General features: G+C 41.3%; 1 protein-coding gene across 1 annotated transcript in view; it reads right to left on the bottom strand.

Annotated features, from left to right (window-relative positions):
* The window catches only part of cacna2d1a (calcium channel, voltage-dependent, alpha 2/delta subunit 1a), a gene marked incomplete at its 5' end in the record, with an annotated part of 79766 nt that overhangs the window by 28063 nt on the left and 30520 nt on the right, over window positions 1–21183 (bottom strand). The window contains 6 exons of the mRNA XM_079235948.1: window positions 897–947; window positions 1479–1548; window positions 2192–2323; window positions 10250–10385; window positions 11065–11100; window positions 14731–14790. Of these exons, the coding sequence (XP_079092074.1) occupies window positions 897–947; window positions 1479–1548; window positions 2192–2323; window positions 10250–10385; window positions 11065–11100; window positions 14731–14790 (485 nt within the window). The remainder of the gene's footprint in view (window positions 1–896; window positions 948–1478; window positions 1549–2191; window positions 2324–10249; window positions 10386–11064; window positions 11101–14730; window positions 14791–21183) is intronic.

Genomic DNA, 21183 nt, shown 5'->3' with positions numbered 1-21183 from the left:
AAATCACGTTGGCAAGATTACACTGCTCACAATCACATGTTCTTGCATGCAGCAAGATATCCATGTTCCTTTGGTTGTGGTAAATAATTAATAAAAAAAGGTTTAAAAATATGGTGAATCATCAGCAATAATACGTTAAATAAATACGAATGCTATTAGAAAGACATTAAAAGAAAAGGACTGGTGTTTTCAATATTTTTCTCATGGTCGTCAAATTCCATAAAAGGTCAAAACCAACAGTGGGTTAGTCAATACTTTCCAGCCTCTCTACTTTGATTCGGGCACATAGTCCCAAACTCAATGGTTTCTACAGATGCTGCAAATCTTTATTAACATGTCAGCAATATTTCTTTTAATTTTTAAAACAGCTCAGACTCTGTGGTTTTTAGCAGCCGCTGCTAAAAAAGGAGTAAATTACTAATTTGTTTGGGACTATTTACAGCCATGGATTAATACACATTTGGTGCTCTAGTGAGTATGATTTATTTATGGGATTGACTTATGATAAACTACAGAAGCCATGTTTCACGGTAATGAAGGGACATGTCAACAAGTACAACAGCTATTTTCAGAGGATTGCTTCAACAATAATACAAAATATGCAATATTGTCCTTATCGCTTAAGCTTGTTTCCCATACAGTATCAGCCCTTTTTCTACATAACAAAACAAGTTGATGCTACCGATAAAGTGTACACTATATACTATAATGTAAACTATCAAACTGTTGAACAATATTTATGTGAATCATTGGTAGTTTTGTAGTTCTATATAAACATGTTGGCTATTGTGGAAGTAGCCGGGAGAGCGGCGCAGTCAGAAGGTTAGCATCGGGGCCTTCTGGCGCGCAAAATAAAATGCAATCTGACTGTAATGAATCACGAGGTCGTCACTCACGCATCCACCAGGATCAGCATGTCCTTGGGTGACGCTGCCCCCTGAATGTACCTGGTGAGTAATAACAGACACACACATGAAGGTCGTGGATATTGAGTACGTAAAGATGCATATGCACAGAGGACAGCAGACCAATTTCTAAGGAATCTACAAAACACAAACGTCAGCACATTAGATACCTTACATTCTGCAGTTTCATCACTCTTATTCATTCATTACTAATTACTATTCATTTCATTACTCTTACTCTTTAGAGACTAAAGAAGCTTTTGTATTGGTTCCATTTAATCTACAGTGCATTAATCATCATAGTGCTCTGATGTGTTTGTTTGAGTGGGTTTGGTTAGAAACCTAGATTTGATAGTTTTAAACTGTGTATGTGTACCGATGTCCTTATGTGTAATCAGTTTATGCAACATGGAAGAAGGGTTTTTGAAAATGAATCTTTAATATGATTAATTACACAGGTAGATTGAATGAGCCATGTCTATGCCCTTGACAAATACCACAGAAATGACTGACAATGAGATTATTAGAGACAGAAACAAAACTGCACTTTCCATAATGAGTGTCTACACTCACCACGGTCGCCTGCGAACATCGTAGAGGTCGATCTTATCGGCCGAATTGCTTGAGTCGATCCAAGGGGATGCTGGGATTTGGCAGAAGGAAGAAAATGGGGAAAGGAAAGTAGGTTTACTTCACATTAAGATTGGGTTTAAGGTACTTGTTTTACATATATCACCTTAAATATTATCTTAATATGTTTTATATTAAAAGAACAGTTGGACTTTTTGAGAAATCCATTATATTTGCTTTCTTAAAGGTGAGAAGATTGACACTGCTCTGATTTCTGTGTATGCAACTCGAGCCAGGAGGCTATTAGCTTAGCTTAGCATAAATACTGGAAGCAGGGGGATGCTAGCCTGCCTCCAAAGTTCAATAATTGTTGAATGGTATTCCCAAAAAATGTTTTAATGCAATCTTTGAGACATAGAGGATAATTCAAACGTAATCTCCTGACATGTGACATTTGTGTTAATAAAGAAGTGGACAATTTTAAAAGAAAACTTTATGAGAGACGCTCATGACGCGTATTCACATGTTTTTCAAAAAGTAATTAATGAATTTTACACCTTTTTCTTAGCCCAAGGTCACAAGAAAGAGTGTTCAGCTGACAGCAAAACAGTGACAAGTTTCCTTGTGTTTGCATGCATCTGCCTGCCACATGATGAAATGACCACAGGAAGGTCAGCGGTAGTTGGAGTAACTCCATTGGCTACTCAGCTGCTCACCTGGGAAGTACCGAGCCAATCCGGTGGCCGAGCCAAACACCTGCCAGAGGATTGAGGGATCTTCCTCTTTGTTTTTCCGGAAAACATCTTCCAAGGCCTCTGTCCAATTTAGCTCATTCAAAATGATGGTCGCTGGAACACACACACACACACACACACACACACACACACACACACACACACACACACACACACACACACACACACATAAAGATTAAGCGAGTCATATATGTAAAGAAATAAAACATCATAGAAATCATTCAAGCACAAAATGTCAAGGCTTTTCAAAAAACATTTATTTTGAATTCTGTCGGAGCCCGAAAGTCACACACACACACACACACACACACACACACACACACACACACACACACACACACACACACACACACACACACACAGAGCCTCCTCGCATAAATTGAAACTGACATCAATCTGCTATGAAGAGATATTTCCATTTCTTTGACTTTTTTGCTCTCAAACCACTCAATCAAAACACACACAGCTACATCTACAGCAGTGGAAAGTGAGCGAAAGAGAGGAGAGAGGGAGACAAAAACAAAATGATTCAATTTGATATTTCTGGAATGAAACAAAAATCATCTTCCGGTTACTCGGGGCACAGACATACAGTAAACGATTTATTTACCTGTTTGTCTGCAGGAGCTCTTGCTGGCTTAATGCGCCAACAATCTAGTTTGATCAAAAAAGGCAGCGCTCTGCCTGGGAGAGTGGGCCGCGCCTGTCAAATTGATGCTGTCCATGACTCACACTGTGTGTGTGAGTGTGTGTGTTTAGATGCCCCATCTCTGTGTGTTTCTGTGAAAGCAACTGGATTAAAGAAACAAAACAACTAAATAAAGAGACCTAAGGACGGGACAGGGGACATCTGGGAGGTAAGAGGTTTTGCTGAGGCAGACTCATTCGGGACAGACAACTAGAAGCTAAGTGGTTAAAAGTGAGTTTTGCCACGTTCGTGAAAAGGACCTGTACTCCTAACTAAGTTACTTATTATATTCACAACTCAGCAGAAAGAGGCGCAGTATACAGTGGGTACTAGTTTGTTTGGCTAAAAGCCGCCAAGAAAAACTCAGTGCACTCTTTTAATTAAGTAAATAAGCAATGGCCAGCCTAGAAAAATATTTTCTTTTCTGTCACCCTCCCACTTCTCCCTCGTCCTGTGGCTCTCACGCTCCCTCTGGCTCCTCACTCCTTCTCCTCCTCACTACCTTCTCCTTTAAAAAAGGCTCAAATAAAGACAGAGTTTCGTCCGAGCCTTAAATTGCTCCCTGTGGGATTGTAGAGCAAAGCGTGTCCCAGTGATAAGTGGTGACAATTTGTTCAGGCCTCATCTCTCCGCTCCCAGAGGAGAGCCTTTAATGGATTAGTCCTGCTGCTTTCCGGGACATCAGTAACAAGGAGTCTCAGGATAACAAGACCTCGTAGAGGAAACATACGTTTTTTCCCCCGACGCTGGACATACTGAACTGTGAACTAACAAGGAAAGATCACGTTCAGTATTGCAGTCGCCCACCAGCTGCTACTGCAGGAAGTCAAATGTAGTGTCCAACCCATTAGGCAATGTATGCCTGTGTAGATAAATAATGAGGAAGAGAGACAACATAGATGATTGAGATGCAGAGTGTGTCCTTATTCCCTGTCTGTTTTATGCGTTTCCCCTGTGTAGAATTGACATATCCATTATAGTCTCGACAGGAATTAGGATTCAGACCCCCTCCAGACCCCCCCACCCCGGATGTGCAGGTCAGGCTCCACTGATTAGCTCTGAGCAACAATATCAAAGGCGTGGCAAAGCAGTGTCCTCTAATCTCAGCCAAATACTGGAACAAATCACATTTTCACTGCAAACAGATCCATCTCTGTGGCAATGTGTTTGTTGCCTGCTCGAGGTCACCATGATAAAAAGAAATGAGAAGTGCGGTCAGCTCTATTTGTCAGGCGGGGCGTCATGGCCCGAGGGACAATTGGGGGATTGTTCGCATGTGTTTGTGTGTCTGTTTCAGCAGAGCAACACACATTTATATTACCAATACCTAGATTGAATTTCAGTCAAGGCGTTTTTTTTCAGGGTTGGAATAAAACAAAACATTAAATTAGTTTTTTGATGTTCAACAAATGCATATTCTGCATCATGATTCTTTTTTCACTCTGGTGAAATTAGGGAAATGACACCATAATGAGTGAACAGAGAGTAAAGGGAGATGAAGTTAAGAAGAGAGGGAAGGAAAACACTAGCAGTGTTTTTCTCTGATCATACTTTTAGTTATCTGGCACAGAGCAGTTGTTGGAAAACTTGAGAGAAATATTACAAATAAAAATAGATAACGAAGGTTGTCATTTTTTAACCCTAGTTCTATAAACAGAGGCGGGTCCTTCAGTGGGCAAATGCTTGCTCATCATTTGAGAAGAGCATCATTAATATATGGCTGAGCCTGTATGAGTTAGAACAACAAGTTCCAGTGTGCAATATATATTTTTCAACATTACCAGCATAATTTTAACAGCGATGGCAAGGTCACACCAGAACGTTGCTCAACAAACTGGTGCATTCAGTTTACAAATTACAGGTGTTTGTGTGGTTGTGGTTCATATATTAATGGGTTTGGTCCATAATTCATAACGGTAACCGACTTTTTCACTCCGGTTCAACCTGTTTGAGGTAATTGTAATTGGTGCAACACTAAGGGGTCACCAACAACTACAATATCATTGTTTCAGATGTTATTGCATTTTCAAAGATGCCCAGCCATGCCAGCTTCACAAATTAGACTTTTTAAACATCACTTAGTTAAGTGAAGATGTGCAATTTGATGATTCATTGGTCGAAAAGACAAGGGAACTGAATATGGAAGCAAAGATAAAAAATATTCCCCTGTGAGGCATCTAGATGCTTTCAGAAACGAATCAAACAGGATTCTAGCAGTAACTGATGAGGGGGCCGGCGGTGGGAGGTGAGGAGGGAGAGCTGCGTGGTGCCGTGCCAAGTGATGCCCTGCGGTGTTCCCTGTCATCAGCGAGCTGGTGGCTGAAACTGCCTGTGCATTTGAAACTAATTACTTGGTGGGGGCTGAAGTGATGAGAACCTGTAATCATACTATCATGAGGGGCCCTGGACTCAATGATACTTGGACACTCACTACTGATTTTGACTTGAGCTCAAAAGGCATTCATTTTGCAGGCATTCACACTGCTGACGGACAAAGTGCTACAAAGATTAGACACCTAAATACATACATATATTTATTTTGTATCTACAGACAGAAAGGCTTACATATTTTAACGAGTTGAAAAAATTCAAGTGATGTAAATATAAGTGTGTTCAAAGGAATGAGGATGTGTGGAGACTGTCTGACACATAGGTGAACATTTGGGAATGCCACATGGAGTAAAAGCTTGAGTGTAGTTATCATGAGTATGTGTGAAAACCACCCAAGGCCATATGAAGATGTAGAGACACACTCACAGCGGCTATGGCCAAGGGGAAGGCATCTATGAAACCAGCACACACACACACACACATACGTAGCCCCCACATTTGTTTCTGTAGCATGACAAATGTGTCGAGTCGTGAAGGTGACCCCTTTAAGTAATGTCAACTGGCTTGAGATCAAGGGTAATCGTTCCCAGTCAAGCCTTTTTAAACCTCACTTGGAGGAGCACGAGGTTGCAAGGTTTCCATTTGTTGATATTAGTTACCATTATCCGGAATTAATTCAACAATATTGAAGGTGACAAGACAGGAATCTATTTCATGATTGAATAGGATTACAAAGAAAACACTTTCTCAGGGAACATTTTGGTATGGAGTAGAATCCCAATCAGCCCATGAGAACATCCTGGGAAGACATCCAACCTGTCGCAAGGACACTGGTAGACATAATTACAGTGAGAGGGAGGAGGGAGGAAGGAAGGAAGGAAGGAAGGAAGGAAGGATGAGGAGGCAGTGATTGAGATGAAGAAAATTCAAGAGTTTGGCAGCCAGCTCCGTCAACAAAACAGGACGTCTATCAAGTGGCACAAGAGAAGAAAAAAAGAAGAAATATATTTCTACGCTGTGAGCTTTGCCACAGGGGCCGCAACTTCGATACAAACACGCTCACATACACAGTGCCACAGACTCTCAGCCCGTCACAGTGTGTGTGTGTGTCTCGGGCCGACAGGTGCCACACAGCGTTGATTCAAACGGGCATCAGACGAGCCTCGGATCTCATGCCAAAGCCGCGACGTTCTCCTCTCAACGCAGGCACGCCAATCTGCCTAATGAGCAAGACGACACGCATCCGCAGCCATGAGATCCATAGGTGCATGTGATGTGACACACACACACATGCCAACTCTCACACTCAAAGTGTTTCTTCCACTCAACACATTGACACACACAGACAAACTCTGATTCATCGGCAGTGTGCATGCACACACACACACACACACACGCACATAAACACAATCATGAATCCCAGTCTGACCACCCACACTGGATCAGCAGGGAGAATAGATTCCAATCAGCAGGACTGATGCGGGGGAGAAGAACAGTAGCATATTTGTCTCCACGCAACCTATTAATATGCCTAATAAAGTGGAGCAAGGGATGAGGGGAGGGTGGTGTGAAGGGGTAGAGCTGCCGAGGATAAGGACGGCAAGGAAGAAGAGAGAATGTCGGCGAGGAGGAATGGAAAAAAGAGCAAACATGACGATTCACGTAAGGAAGAAGGTCGGGAAAAGGAACTAAAAAAACAAACCGTGGGGATGGGAAAAAGAGGAAGCGGGAAGAATGAAAAAGAGTGAAGGTTGCCGAGAAAGTCGACCGCAATTAAAGATTGAGGATGACACATCTCTCCTTCAGCATCAGTAAAAGCCACAAGGACGCCAGCCCTGTCTAGACAAAGCCCCTAATCAAGTTACCAGTCGTTCCTCTACACAACAAGATAGAAAACCAGGGCGTGTCCAAGTATGTTCGTCTCCTCCTACGCACACACTCACAAACGCACACACAGTCGGATACACACTGCCATGGCAACGCCGACAGTGCTGCTGACCATCCGGAGTGGCAACAATGTAGCAGGTCGTCCTTGGAGATGGAGGGAGGGAGGAAGGGAGGGGGGGGGGAGAGAGAGAGAGAGAGAGAGAGAGAGAGAGAGAGAGAGAGAGCACCAACACAAGCCTATGCTGTGCCACTTTGCTATGTAACTCCAACTAAACCCAGACCCAACCTCCACCACCTGCCTGAGAACTAAAAGAGATCAAACAGATACCACACACTCTATACACCAGAGTGCTGCAGTAGAGCACTGTTAAAATATGGAGTATTAAATGGCCAGTCAATCCAAGTTAGAGAAAAATAAAACAAATTGACAATGGGTTTCTTCCAACTCCCCACTTCAATAATTAAAAAAATCTGAAAGAAATGCTATAACGGGGTTTGTTGCAAATAAAAGTAACAACAACGTAACATACCAATAGAGTCCACATCAACTATTGAACCAATTGCAGTGTATGACAGAGGTTGGTGGACCATGTAACTAATACATTGTGTACATGTTAACACATCTAATGAGATCTTGCTAACATAATTCTGGAAAGAAAAGCCTTAAACAAAGCATGCATGCCATGGAGCAAAACACATAAGAAAGAAAGGAAGGAAGGCAGGAAAGAGAGGAAGCAAAAGGCCACATTACAGTTTAGAAAGAGAGTAAAAGACCGCCTGATAAATCACACGAGGAACATACCCCTCCTCCAACACCCAAACCCACCCTCATCGTTATAACTGTTAAAAATAACCACCGAATGCATTTGGCAAAGACGAAAATGTCTGCACAGTCAGAGGCCTCAGAGGCCTGTCACTCTGCACATTTATAGTCCAACTTATGTGGAGTGACTCGCTGTGTAAGGACATTACAATCATGCGACCGAGTCCACTGCATTTAGCAAACCCAGTGTGACGATCATTAAATAAATTGATATTGAATGCTCAATCAATGCCAATGAGGCTAAAAGCTCATGCCTGGGCATGTACGGGAATTGTTTAACTGTTTGATGCCTGCTGTATTTGTGTGTTAAATTTGTGTGTGTTAAATGTATTGTGTAACTATAACATTATTAATAATTTTAGTTATAAAGTGTCATATAAAGCAGCTCGAGGGGCGAATGATGTAGTGTTGCTATACTAGAGTATACTATAAGAGACATTGTGTTTCTTTGGAAGGATCTAGATTTCCATTTGGATTATTTTATCAGGTCTCATGTCCATTTTATCAAGCTCTGTCTGTGTACTCTTATTGCAACTATATAGTGTGTGCATGTTTGGTATGAGAGTGTGTTTGCAAAGAAGGACATGGCCTGTATGCTTCTGTGTGTATCAAGACATGTCTGCATCCTTTTGTCCGTGGGTGTGTCCTTGCATTGCATTCATTAGTGTCCTAGATTATGAGGCTAATTTAGAAGATGTGTATTGTGTGTGTGTGCATGTGTGTATGTCCGTCTGGAAACTAGTAACTAGTCATTTACCCATACATTAGTGAAAGTATCTCTTCCAAGCCTGTCTGTTTAAGATATTGCTGTTTTCAAATAACTGGCAAAAGGAAAGAAATACGTATCACATTTAGATTTTGATCATGGCTGTTTGAAGACCAACTCCTGATGCAAAAGCCATTACCTGATGCGAACATCAATTTCACAGTAATGTCTGTTTCACATTTGACACAGTAGGATCATAATGGATAAAACTCCAATTATTCGGATCCTGATGACTCAATTTTGTCTGAAAGAGTTTGAGGCTAGCCACATTCGGTAAGCAGTCTTTATTATACCAGATTGAATTACCGTAAACCAAATCTGATTTGACTGGTGGCCTGTCGGGTGTGTTTTCCTGCTAATGTTGAATGCTGGGAGAGGCTCCAGAAGGGAGAGATGGACTATCTCCATGAAGTTATAGCCCTGTGGGCTATTTACTTTTGATCAGCAGTGCGGTAGTAAGGCAGGCAAAGGGAGTAGGACAAATAAGTAATTGGATAAACCTGATAACTTTATTTTTAGTCTGATCTCCTTCAATAGGTAAAACATAGGTAAACATACAGCTGATTATATTGAGAACATAATTAGTTTTGCAGGTTTTGTCAATCCATGTATATACATATTTCCCTTGTTTCAAGATTTTGACTTATTGGTGGCAGTAGATGAAAAGTCAGGGAATCACTAAAGCTATTATGGTTCATCCTCAGGGCACCATGGATATCTGTACCAAATGCCATGGCAATATGCAACAGCTGTTTAGACATTTCACTTAAAAAAAGAAGAAACTTCAACGGTGGCACCAATAGGAAAAGTGAGGGAGTCACCAAAGTCAGTATGATGAATCTCCTGGGGACCATGAATGTCCGTAGAGATTTTCATTTCAATCCTTGAGTCTGAACCAAAGCAGTGGGCCGACCAACAGACAATGCCATCCTTGTAGCCATGCTAAAATTTAACAAAAAGAAACTATGCATAACATTATGTTTATATGATGAAAACAATGACCAATACACTTTGGTAAGTAAAGAAAGTGAGAGAAGTAGTGACAAAAGAAAAGCTTCAATGCAACTGTGTGATAAACATGCCAAAATAACTGAGAAAAACTGAATGCAAGTGCAAAGCACCCACAAAAAGACCTGTCGTTGGCCAAGGTAAAACGTTCTGCTTCAACTGTCAAGGTCAGCGGGGTTAGCCGTGAACGGGAGGGAAGGGAGCAGTCGGTGACCAGGGTAAAGAGGGGGCTAGAGTGTGCTGGTCATTGGGATGTTGGGTTGTTGACATCTGGGCTATATATAGACTAGTATGGCCTAGCCTTGCTAGGGAACTGTCTTCACTACAGACAGCGCTTGGACGCTGAGCTCTGCATCATGGGAATGTACTGTAGATACTAGACATAGCAATGACAGCGATAAAGAGAGAGAGGTGGGAGGTGGTGGTTTTTATGTATTACCATTTATTTAACGAAGGATTTGTGGACGATATGAGACTAATCATGCAGTTTTATACAATGCATGTGTTTCAACTTACAGCCTTCGTATATATCTGTAGGGATGTGGACGGCGGTGGTGTTGTACGAGACGAGTCGCTTGAAGTCGGGGTCAATCTCAAAATCATCTGGAAGGTATCGGTCCTTCCTTCCCTTTACTTCCTCTGTCTGATTTAGCTGCAGAAAAGGGGGAAAAACAACTTTCAGTATCATCCTGTAAAGGATTTTATGGATGAAGAGGGGTCTGTGCATGTGTGTGCACCCTCGGTTTGTGAACATGCAGTTTAATTTTACTGTGAATGACAAGGTGTCAGTGTTAGTATTCACTTAAATGTCACTACTGACAGATACATATTGAGAAACTGAAATGTTTTAGGCTGTGAAACATAAACCCAGGCATCCAGAGAGAAAGAGACCGAGGGTAGAGGGGTTGTCAGTCAAATGCAGAGTGACGTTAGTGGGGTTCTTTCCCACTGGGATAGTGGAGGGAAATTCGATGCTGATTCCTTTTTATGAGAGCAGACAGATGACGTCTGAGGCCGGGGGAGGCATTCAATGTCTCACGCATATGTGTGGGGCCCAAAACATCCACTGGTCCTTATACATATTAAAAAAAACATGCACACAAACCAGAGATGATTATGGATATAGCATCAGTAGTTCGTACATACACATATACAGTGACGTCTTTTCACAGATTCTTACAGGCTATCAAGAAAATCTGCTATTGGGTTTGTTGCCATGGTGAAGCTCTCTGGAGGGCTGGATATGGGTTGCTTGTGGTGTTATATTTGACAATTTGTATCTGTAATTACACTGACAGAATATAAAAACAGTGGGATGAAGTTTAACTTACGTCATCTTTGGCATTGTAGTAAACCATGTTGTCAACCTGCGAAGAGATTGACAAAAAGACAAACAGGAAAAGATTAGCAATGAATCACAATATACACTTTGATAAATTACTTGAATGCAGCCTGAAAAACTGTCCTCTCTGGATGAAAGTTTGAAGGTTTTACCACTGTAAACCTAAACCAACATCAGTGACGTGTGCTTTGCCTCCGATACAGATAAATAATACCAATGTGGAAGTGCCAAAAACTGCAGTTCCTCAAATGGCCACTCGAGGCTGGGCTCAATCGAGGAGAATAGACCCCCATGTTAAAAAATCCACAACTAAGTGTGCACGTCTCCAAATTGGTGCCAAAATGTGTCCACCTTGATCGAGGATCAAATCCCACCAAGCTATTCTGCCTCTCGTTTACTTAATTTCCCTTGATACGTCCTTGTTGGGAATAAAGGAGACTCAAATTCCCACAAGAAGTCACATTCAAATTTGCCCTAAAGATTGAATTTGTGGAAAGGCTAAGCCAGACACTGTACTTTTTCTTGGATGAAGAAAGCATCAAATGGAATGAAACTGATGGCCAGACTAACTGACTGTTTCAGATTCTGAAGATGCTCCTTTAAAATGTCTGTAATCTAATCTTAAAAGATGCCATGAAGGAAGTAAAGCTATCATACTTGTCTTTTTTTGTTTTAGTTACAACTGCAGCTGTGGATAGACTTTAAATCCTGCCCTATTTCCTTGCAAGACAGCAGTGTGTTTGACACTGAGGATCAGTGAAGTAAGTGGTGTTGTTTTGCTCTCACACTGCCGGGCTTCCTGTCAGGACACAGGCTATCAGGGCGCCGACGTGCTAACCTATAGTTCCTGCTGACATAAGACTGCCCTGGAGCCACAGAGCTGGTTCAATTTACATTTCCATGTTATTTATAGAGTGCCAAATCATACCAGGAGTTATCTCAGGGCACTTCTCATATAGGACAGGTCTAGACAGTCCTCTTTTCTTTTCTTGTTTTACTATTGACTGACTCCCCTCCCACCATTTATACTACTTACTATATATATTTTGTTTTGTTGTTGTTCTGTACATCAAACTAATTATCTGATTTAATTGATACGAATTTAGGACAGGAATATATAAGCATTACACTTCTACCTATACCTTTTCAGTTTTTCTTTTGTGTATATTAGATTGTGGCTTTACTTAATGTATTGTATGCAATGATTGACTGAATAAAACACATACTACTACGACAAAAAGGGATCTCCTCCTGCCACTACTACTACCTCCGTTTAAACAGCATGGAATTAGCGCACAATAAGATATTACACTAAACTGTGCCAAAGGCTAGCATCTGCTCTCTGTTTTGCTGTTTCTTAGTTAGTTATGTCAGGTGTTATATGTATGTACATGCAACATGCATGCAACAATAAACACACTGATAACAACAGACTGTCCCATGATGTTCTCTGTCAGCTCATGTTGCTGCAGACAATGTGCACCTCAAGAGGGGACACTGATACTAAGATCACACCACCAGGCCCACCCCTCAGGGGAGGCTGCTGTGCGCAAGAACACGACATGTGTGAAGGATGGTGAAAGAGTTGAGATGTAAAAAATATGATTTATGCCATTACCTATGGAGCATGTTGCGGTGGGTGTGATGTGTCCTATCAAATCAGAGTGTGTGTGATCTGTATTTTGTTTATTTTGTCTGAATAAGAGTACGCCTGTTAACGTATTGCGATCCAATGTCTGCCAGGTGTAAACCGCAGTTCATGTCTACTATTTGTGACATTTGTGCTTCTCACTCGCATGCACAGCAGCTGCAAACATTATTATGGTAATGGTGTTGTAAAGTATCACATTTAATGTTCTACAATGTTTATTTTCGACAGTGCCACCTCCAAACCCACTCTCACTTAAAATGAGATAAAAATGCAGACAACAAGAACGAATATGAAGACAAATCAAATTGACCTGTTTAAGGAAGCTGGATACGGCTTGTATTTTAACGACAACTGTAAATAGGGCCAAAGTCATTACATTACTGAACAGACACACACCAGTGACAGCTTTTAAGTGTTTAAGTCAGCAGGGAGAGGTGCCCAGTAGTATTGGCCCAGTTATCAAAGGTGACAGAAAACAGACGCATGCGCAACACACACACACACACACACACACACACACACACACACACACACACACACACACACACACACACACATTGTGTCAGCCTGCTTTGTGCATTACACTGTGTTTTGCTTTATGTCAAGTAATTTATTAGCTGTATGTATTGTACAGAATTGTTCATAATGCCGCTTTGCACACTGAATATGTGGCTTCACATTATAGAAAGAATGCCCACATCCCGTGTTAAAAGAATTTACTGGAATATATTGTGTACAAACGGCTGATATACAGGAGACAAAAAACATGCATGCTCTGTGTCCAATGAAGGCACTCACAGGTTCATGTGGGGCTACACTGAGTCTGAGGCACTCTGTGAAGTTATACAAAAGCTGTGGTTACACAATCTAGGCCATCAAATGATCTCTCTGATATAAAAACAATACGAGAGTCGTGCAGTGATAACATTTTTATCCGTCAACCGTGGAGGCGTCAGACATTGCAAAAAGCTCTTATCGCTATCAACATAATGCAAATCTCTGAAGCCACAAGAGGCCTCAGTTCATATTATTCAGTCACAACAGTAACAGGTTCATGCAGAGGACACGTCAGTATGAATTCAATACATTTGTGCAAAGCTCGAAGCTAAACCTATTTTGGGAATTTCTATATCCAAACTACACAGATACTGAGATATTCAATCGGTTGAAGTATGGCAGAAATCCCCATACAATGTCTTCTATTATTACGTTCGCTAGCTGAGCATTCAGGTACAAAATAACATCAAACTCTGTGATTGTAAAATAGCAGATATATTTTCCTTCCCCGTTTAACGCAACACAGTGTGTAAGAAGTTGAATAATGGGAACTTTTAATGGAAAAGAATCATTAAGGATTGGCAAACAACACTGAAGAGCTTTTTTTTTTTAAGTTAATAGGCTAAATGGCAAAGTGGAATTTCTTTGAAGTTTTTCCACCACAGTATGTTCACTGTTCACTGTTCAATATCATTTGTCATTTGATAAATGGCTGCCAAGAGCGTGAGGCTTTTCTCATTGCAAAGCAGGGCCAGGAAATTTGCAATTTGCATCTATTATGAAACGGCCAAAGCTGAAACACGGCATCGGCGGCAGTGAATCGCTGCGCTGTAATTCCCGGCTGCCATTGTGGAATCAGGCACCGCATTCACAGGATTAGCAATTGGTCAAAGTAATTAAATGAGTATTATAATATTGTGTTCATATAATTTGGTGTACATTCCCTTCTAATGTATTCTTAATAGTATGATTAATGGACAATATCAGTGTGCAGCGTCTTTGTGTGCACGTGCCTGTGTGCTCATCATATGCATAGTTGTTTCCGCCTATTATGTAAAATGATGAAATTCAATCTTGTATTAAGTCATGGCAGCTCATTGTAATGAGATTTGCCATCCAATTATTACAATCATATTGGATAATCAGCTCCTCTTATGGCCGCCTGATCTGTGTTGCAACGCGGCCGGTGCTAACGAACAGTCGATCGGGCTCCAGCCGCTCACTCACCTCACTGTCGCCCCGCCACACGTGCTCCATTTGAAACTTTTCTGCTTCCATTGCCAGCCTCTGGGAGAAGAAAGAGAAATACAGTATGTTAGCCCATGTTAATTATTCTCGTAAAAGCGAGGAGCTTTTGGCTCTCGGGAAACATTACTAACGATATCATGATAATGGCTTCGGCCCCAATTTACACTTTGTCCAAAGATGACAGTGACAGTGTATTTGAAAAGCAATGAGCTAGAGAAAATCCCGCCCTGGTGTTCTAAAAAAGAACAACATATGCAGTTGAAAATATGAATAATTAAATATCAAAGACAGGTGTGAAGTCGTGACCTATAACCCGAGGGCAGCTTTAAAGAAGGTGCTGCTGATGCACAAACAGTGAGTTAAAGGGATATACCTGCACATATCTCCTCTCCTGTCTGCACCGGTGGGTATGAATTAGGAATAGCTGTGACAGCTGTGACACAGTGTTGCGCTAAAATTAGACACCCACATATTCCATCTTTTCCCATATCTGGTCCTAATGACTGGGTTAATGGGTTTATAATGGGCCCAGCTTTTAATCTGTACCTTGTCCAGAAATGCGCTGTACTATTAATTTCCCCTGGGAAATATAAAAATCCGGCTCTTCCTGCTTATGTGTACGGCACTACTGGCTTCAAGTCACAAAGAAGGAGCAGAGACTTGATGGGGGCAAAGCAGTAAATTATATATATATATTATATATTATATTATATATTATATATATAAAATATTTATAAAATGAGAGGAGGAGGGGGTCTAAAAAAATTCATTATTTGATTAATTCTGCGGTGAAATTAAAGAAGACAGTTGCAAGAATCAGATAGGCAGAGACAAGTCTGATTGTGAATCTCATACTGGGATATTAGTTGCAGTGTTTGGGCGCCACGTCAGACCTTACACATGACATCAACTGTACATTTGCCTGTAATTGTAGGCAATTTTGAAATCACTTGTCCAAAAGCACAACATATCTTAAACCATCATCGTACACCTCACACTAAGATAAAGTAGACACAATTCATGTGATTAACTCCTCAGTGAGACAATGGCCTGATGGGTGAGAGAACAGAAAAGGAAAATACCATTAATCTTCTTGACTGACTTTAAACATGTGTCCATAAAATAGACATTCCCACAGAGATAGTGCCAACATTGTTTAGCCGCAAATTAAGCCCCACCTTACCGCATAATCAATTGGCAAGAGGCAACATTTTCAGAATGAAAACTCCCTCCTGCAGATCACTCGTGCCTGTACGCCACGCCGTCCCATGATGCATGCTGGGGGCTGACACTGTTGTGGTCTGAAACACGGTTACCTCGACAGCCTCTCGGTTGGGTCTCATTAGGGGAGAAATTTAGCAGCAGCTGTTAGAGACGGTGGGACCTCGTGGCTGGCAAAGGAGCAAATGTGAAATAGAGATATGTGGGTGTGTGGTTGAGGCAGGAGGGAAAAGCTGCACTGCATTTGACATGCTAAACATCTCTCTGTTCCTGAATACACAGGTCACTTCAAGGGAAAACAATTATTGGGTATTTAAATTACATGTGTAGTATACATGCTGTAAGTTGGTCATGTTTGTGAATCTCAATGCATCCACACACAAGTATTTGTTTTGTAAGGAATATGGCTCTCAACAGCTGGTTCTGGTGGTCTTTTTACACAAATGTAAAAACACACAGCGCCTTCGCAGACTTAGTTGCCAGTGGCTCCACAGCTGTCTGTTTCCGGTCAGGTCATTATTAGCTCAAAGACAGATTGGGGTGTATGTTTATTAAATCTAATAAACTAATAAGCTGATGCTGTGGTCACAACCCCACTGATGGTGATTTACTCTGGAAGCACTCCTACTGTATTACATCAGTGACCAGTTCAGTACGTTTTATGCATTTCCAAACAAAAGCAATTTTGCAAGAATTCTCATACTCTTGCATTCATATACAGTATATATTGCTTGCAAAATGCTTCACTGTAAACTAGCATAAAACTAGCCTACTCCATGTAGTCTTCATCATGACCTAAATGTAAATATATAAGTCAAGTCAAATGAAAAGTTTCAGAAAACTGCATAATTCATACAGACAAGTTCCTCTTACTTTGATTTCTTTTGACTTGTATGAGTGGAATGAATGGAGTGGAATGAATGTACCAAAAGAAACATGATCAGTATAGTAGTACTAGAGTTCCCAGCATGAATTGTCTGATTGGTCGTTTTAATTTGCTATTTAACTTTAATTAACATTTATGAGTTTTGAAAATTAGTGTTTCAAACTATTTCAGACTTACTTTAACGCCAAATCGAGCCAAATCCTTTGAGTGCCATGTTTGACACCGCTCCAGACGGGACTTGCCAAAAGCCAAACTGAACTTGTTGGCTGTTACTTCTTCACTGGCTTCACGGACTATTTCACTGAAGTGGAAGAGTTCTGCAACTCCTTTCCACTCACACTGGAATAAAGACATTATGTCCTGAATGAATCTGGAGAAAATCCACAATACCATCCAGGAAATCATTAATGAGTGTCTCCGCAGCAGACCAAGAGGTCATAGAGCCAGAAGTCAGCAGCTGCTGCAGTTCTTCGCCTTCTCTGCTCTTTCATATTACAGCCACAGCCTCACATCATGGTCTTACCACAACGTACCTTCTCTTTCATGAGTCTTCACATCATCCATTCACTTTGTTCACAATTACCTCGTTAACAGACTACATGCTGGTCAGAGTGGGCACAGTAAGATCATCAACCACACAAAATCCCCATTGCTTTGTGTCCTCAGCCCCTTTCTATACAACCTCTACTACACTGTACCAGCCCTTCATCCACCACCACATACTTCAAATATTCTGATAACGCAGCCATACTTGGACCTCACAATGACAATAACTCAGTTTCAGCCTGTCAAAAAAACTCCATTTCTCACTTCACCCAAGGCTGCTACCTGCAGCTGAACGTGAACAAGACAAAATAACTTGTTATTAGCACTTCAAATAATATAATAATAATAACTTAATTTGTATAGCACCTTTAAAAACAAAGTTTACAAAAGTGCTCTACAGAGAAGCAAAACATAGTCATAAATAACTTAAATACCGGTAAACAAAAAGGACCATACCATGAAGGCAATGAATACAACAAAACCAAACAAATAACCAAAGAGAGCAAATGGAATAGAAAACAAACAAACAAGTAAATAAAATATACAAACAAAACTGGGGAACAAAATAACTGCACAATAGATCATAAAAGGACATAAAAGGACGTGATATTAAATACACCTCATACTGGACTGAAGCCCATTTACACCCGTGGCTAGACAGTTGAGCAGATGAGCATCTTCAAATATCTGAGATTCACCACAGACAACAAACTCAAGTTTGACCCATCGTGTAGACTGCCCCCCCTGCTTCGTCACCATGTTTTCCCTCTCCAACTAAAACAACCTGACCAGCATCAAATGCACCGCCTCTGCCTTCCCACACCCAGTCTAAGAGATGTTATGTTTCTATATAACGCGGCAGTGCCATGTGAACACGTGTCAGATAATAAGTCAGAGCAACTGGGATGCAATACAAATTCACAAAGTTGGGATGTACTCCAAACTCTGAAAGAAACTACAGCCTATCAAGAGAAAATGCCATAAGTAATGAGAATTAATACGTCTGGCAAAAATATGGACTTGCTAATGAGCTGGCTTACATTTTATGATATCAGCAAGCTGCTATAGAAAGACTAATGAGAGTTACAGAACAGATAATGAAGATGATGTATGCCTGGTTCACGCTGTGCAACTCGATGCCTAAGAATAAAGAGCTGCCTGTGATATTAGTTCTTGTGAGGAGAACATAGACACATCTAATTGTTTTAAGTTGCTAGTGGGGGCGAACCTTCTGTTTCCTAAGTTGGCAAATGCACTTAATGTGTGCAGTCATTGGGGTACCTGAATATGAGTTAAAAATATGAAGTATTAGAAACTAGATAGATTGAAAGAAAACTGTGCTGTGTTACACACAGTGAGCATATGCGGGGGGGGAAAAGTTTATAAAGCTGCAAGTGACCGCTTCATAGCATAAGCCCCATAAATCCACTGTATCCTCATGCATATAACAAGTGAGTGCATATGTGTGTTTGTCTTCTCCTTGGAGAAAAAATTATAACTTCCACTGTAAACAAATATTAACCACATTACTGTATCTATCAAATTGAGCCCCAAAACACTAGTAGTAAATACACATAAAGATCATTTGTGATGATGTTTTATATACAGATGAACCCAGTGGAGACAAATACACCTTTCTCTCAGCACCAGCAGCTGTTCTTGTACACAGCTTTTTTTTATTTATAATGTAACATTTCCCAGTGTTGTATTCTCTCTACCTTTGTTGGAGGATGATAGTGGGAGTGCTGGGTTTCCAGTGATCAATCACAGCACTCCCTTGAGTTATAATGGGGGACAGATTTGTCTTATTTAGATGAGTCTTCATGCCTAAATGCACAAGGAGCGTTTGAAGGGATGGAGAGAGGGAGGACGGTAAGCAATGAGACTGGCATCCTCACACACATACGTGTAGAATACACAAATCACCCTCAGCTGTTCAAAAGCACCCTTCATGTCTGCCATCTAAGAACCAATACACAGAGATGTACTGTGTAAACATGCACACTTGCTTTTCTGACACACGTTCCTGGCAGTCTGATTAGAGCATCAAGTCCTGCCAGGACGGAACACACACACACACACACACACACACACACACACACACCTGCCATCTCACTGATGTGCAGGGAGGCACGGGAGAGCTGAGGAAACATGAGCATCTGCTGTTGTGACTGGCAGCACTTTAGTCAGATCTATCCTGAGCCTGAAGGGAGTCAGGAGGAGAGTGGTGAGAGAGAAAAGGGGAGCAAGAGAGAAGGAGAGAGAGAGAGAGAGAACACACAAGAAAGAAAACAACTGTACAGTACAGTAAGTACATGCAAGTTGACGACTTAACCCTACTTACTATACTACAACCCCGGTCTCTTAGACAAGAAGCAGTGCTCACCAACTTCGCAGGAAGTGACTTGTCAGGGATTTGTGCTGCTCTCGCTATCCACTGCTGTGTGCTGGTTTGACAGCTCATCTCTCCTCCAGCAAACACTCCCAGCTGAGCACGTTCTCTGTGTGCCAGCTGGCTGCAAACAGCTCCCAATTACAGCTGTGCCCAGCTGCAAAGTTGACACGGCGGTTCTGCACATGCACACACACACCGTTACTGTGTCACCATGTCTCGAAGTATCCCCCTCTTTAATAATCTGAACTTTTCAGTTTCAGCGCTCATCACGCCGGGTTATTGTTCATGTATCGAGACGCTAAGAATAAACAAATCCAAATTTTTAGGACAAAAAGAAAAAGACAAGAAAAGAATGTCAACTATCATTTTGCTCATCGCGCTGCAACGTGTGTATTATGCAGCAGCTGCTGTCTATGCCTGAATATGACAGAGCGCAATAATGAGCTACACACATCAAATGTACACTCCCTCTTTGTATGCAAATACTGTACGTCTGATAAGTTTCATGAAGGAAAAAAGAGATGACAAACTCAAAGCTGGAGCCGCGGACACACACAGAGTGTGCGACAGCTGGGCTGACAAAGGCAGCCAGACACACAATGCACACACTTCAGGAAGTGGTGAATAATGAGTCACTGGTGGCCAATATCAGGCACACACACACACGCCATCTCTATCTCACTGATTCAACATTTTCGGCAACATTATAGATATCAAAGATTCATAGTTTTTGGAGACAGCGACAGAACTATATTTGCACAACATTGCATGACACCAAACAAAGGATTCCTATACAATCTCTGTTTTTGTGAGCTGGTAAAATTGCAAATACGTTTTGCTTCTCCACCCACGTATACATTGCTAATTAAGTTTGACATTTTTAAATATGTTTTATACGCCACTGACCAAAGCACGGTGATCTGAGCAGATATAGGAGCTAAAATCAAGGATTTATGATCGAGTCAGCCGTTCTGACTCCAGAATAATTCAAATGTGACAGCACCAGCATTAAAGTGCTCAGTATGATTAAGATAAGATACATCCAGAGTGGGTAACAGCTCAGAGACTGGATAACAGGTAAGAACACAAAAAACCTGACGGTGGCCCTGACACTGACCTTATCCCCTGTGTTAATGTATGAGGCGTCAGCGCCCCACTCCTCCTCCAGCTTTGCCGACACTCTGGGAAATGTTCATCTTTTCTCTCCCCAGCCCTACGATGTGTCTCTGAAGTCCTCGTGACATTTGCCTGTCATGTTTTTCTTACTCTTATTTTGTGTGATTCAAATTAATATATAAACAAATATTGCACTTATAATTGTTATGGTTTGAATGATTATATATCAGGCATGAAAACGGGTCAGTGGTGAAAAAGATGAGAAGGA

This window comes from Taurulus bubalis (genome assembly GCF_910589615.1).
Source record: "Taurulus bubalis genome assembly, chromosome: 20".
Lineage (NCBI taxonomy): Eukaryota > Metazoa > Chordata > Actinopteri > Perciformes > Cottidae > Taurulus > Taurulus bubalis.
The sequence above is the reverse complement of the archived record's forward strand: the minus strand, read 5'-3'. Positions and strand labels throughout refer to the sequence as shown.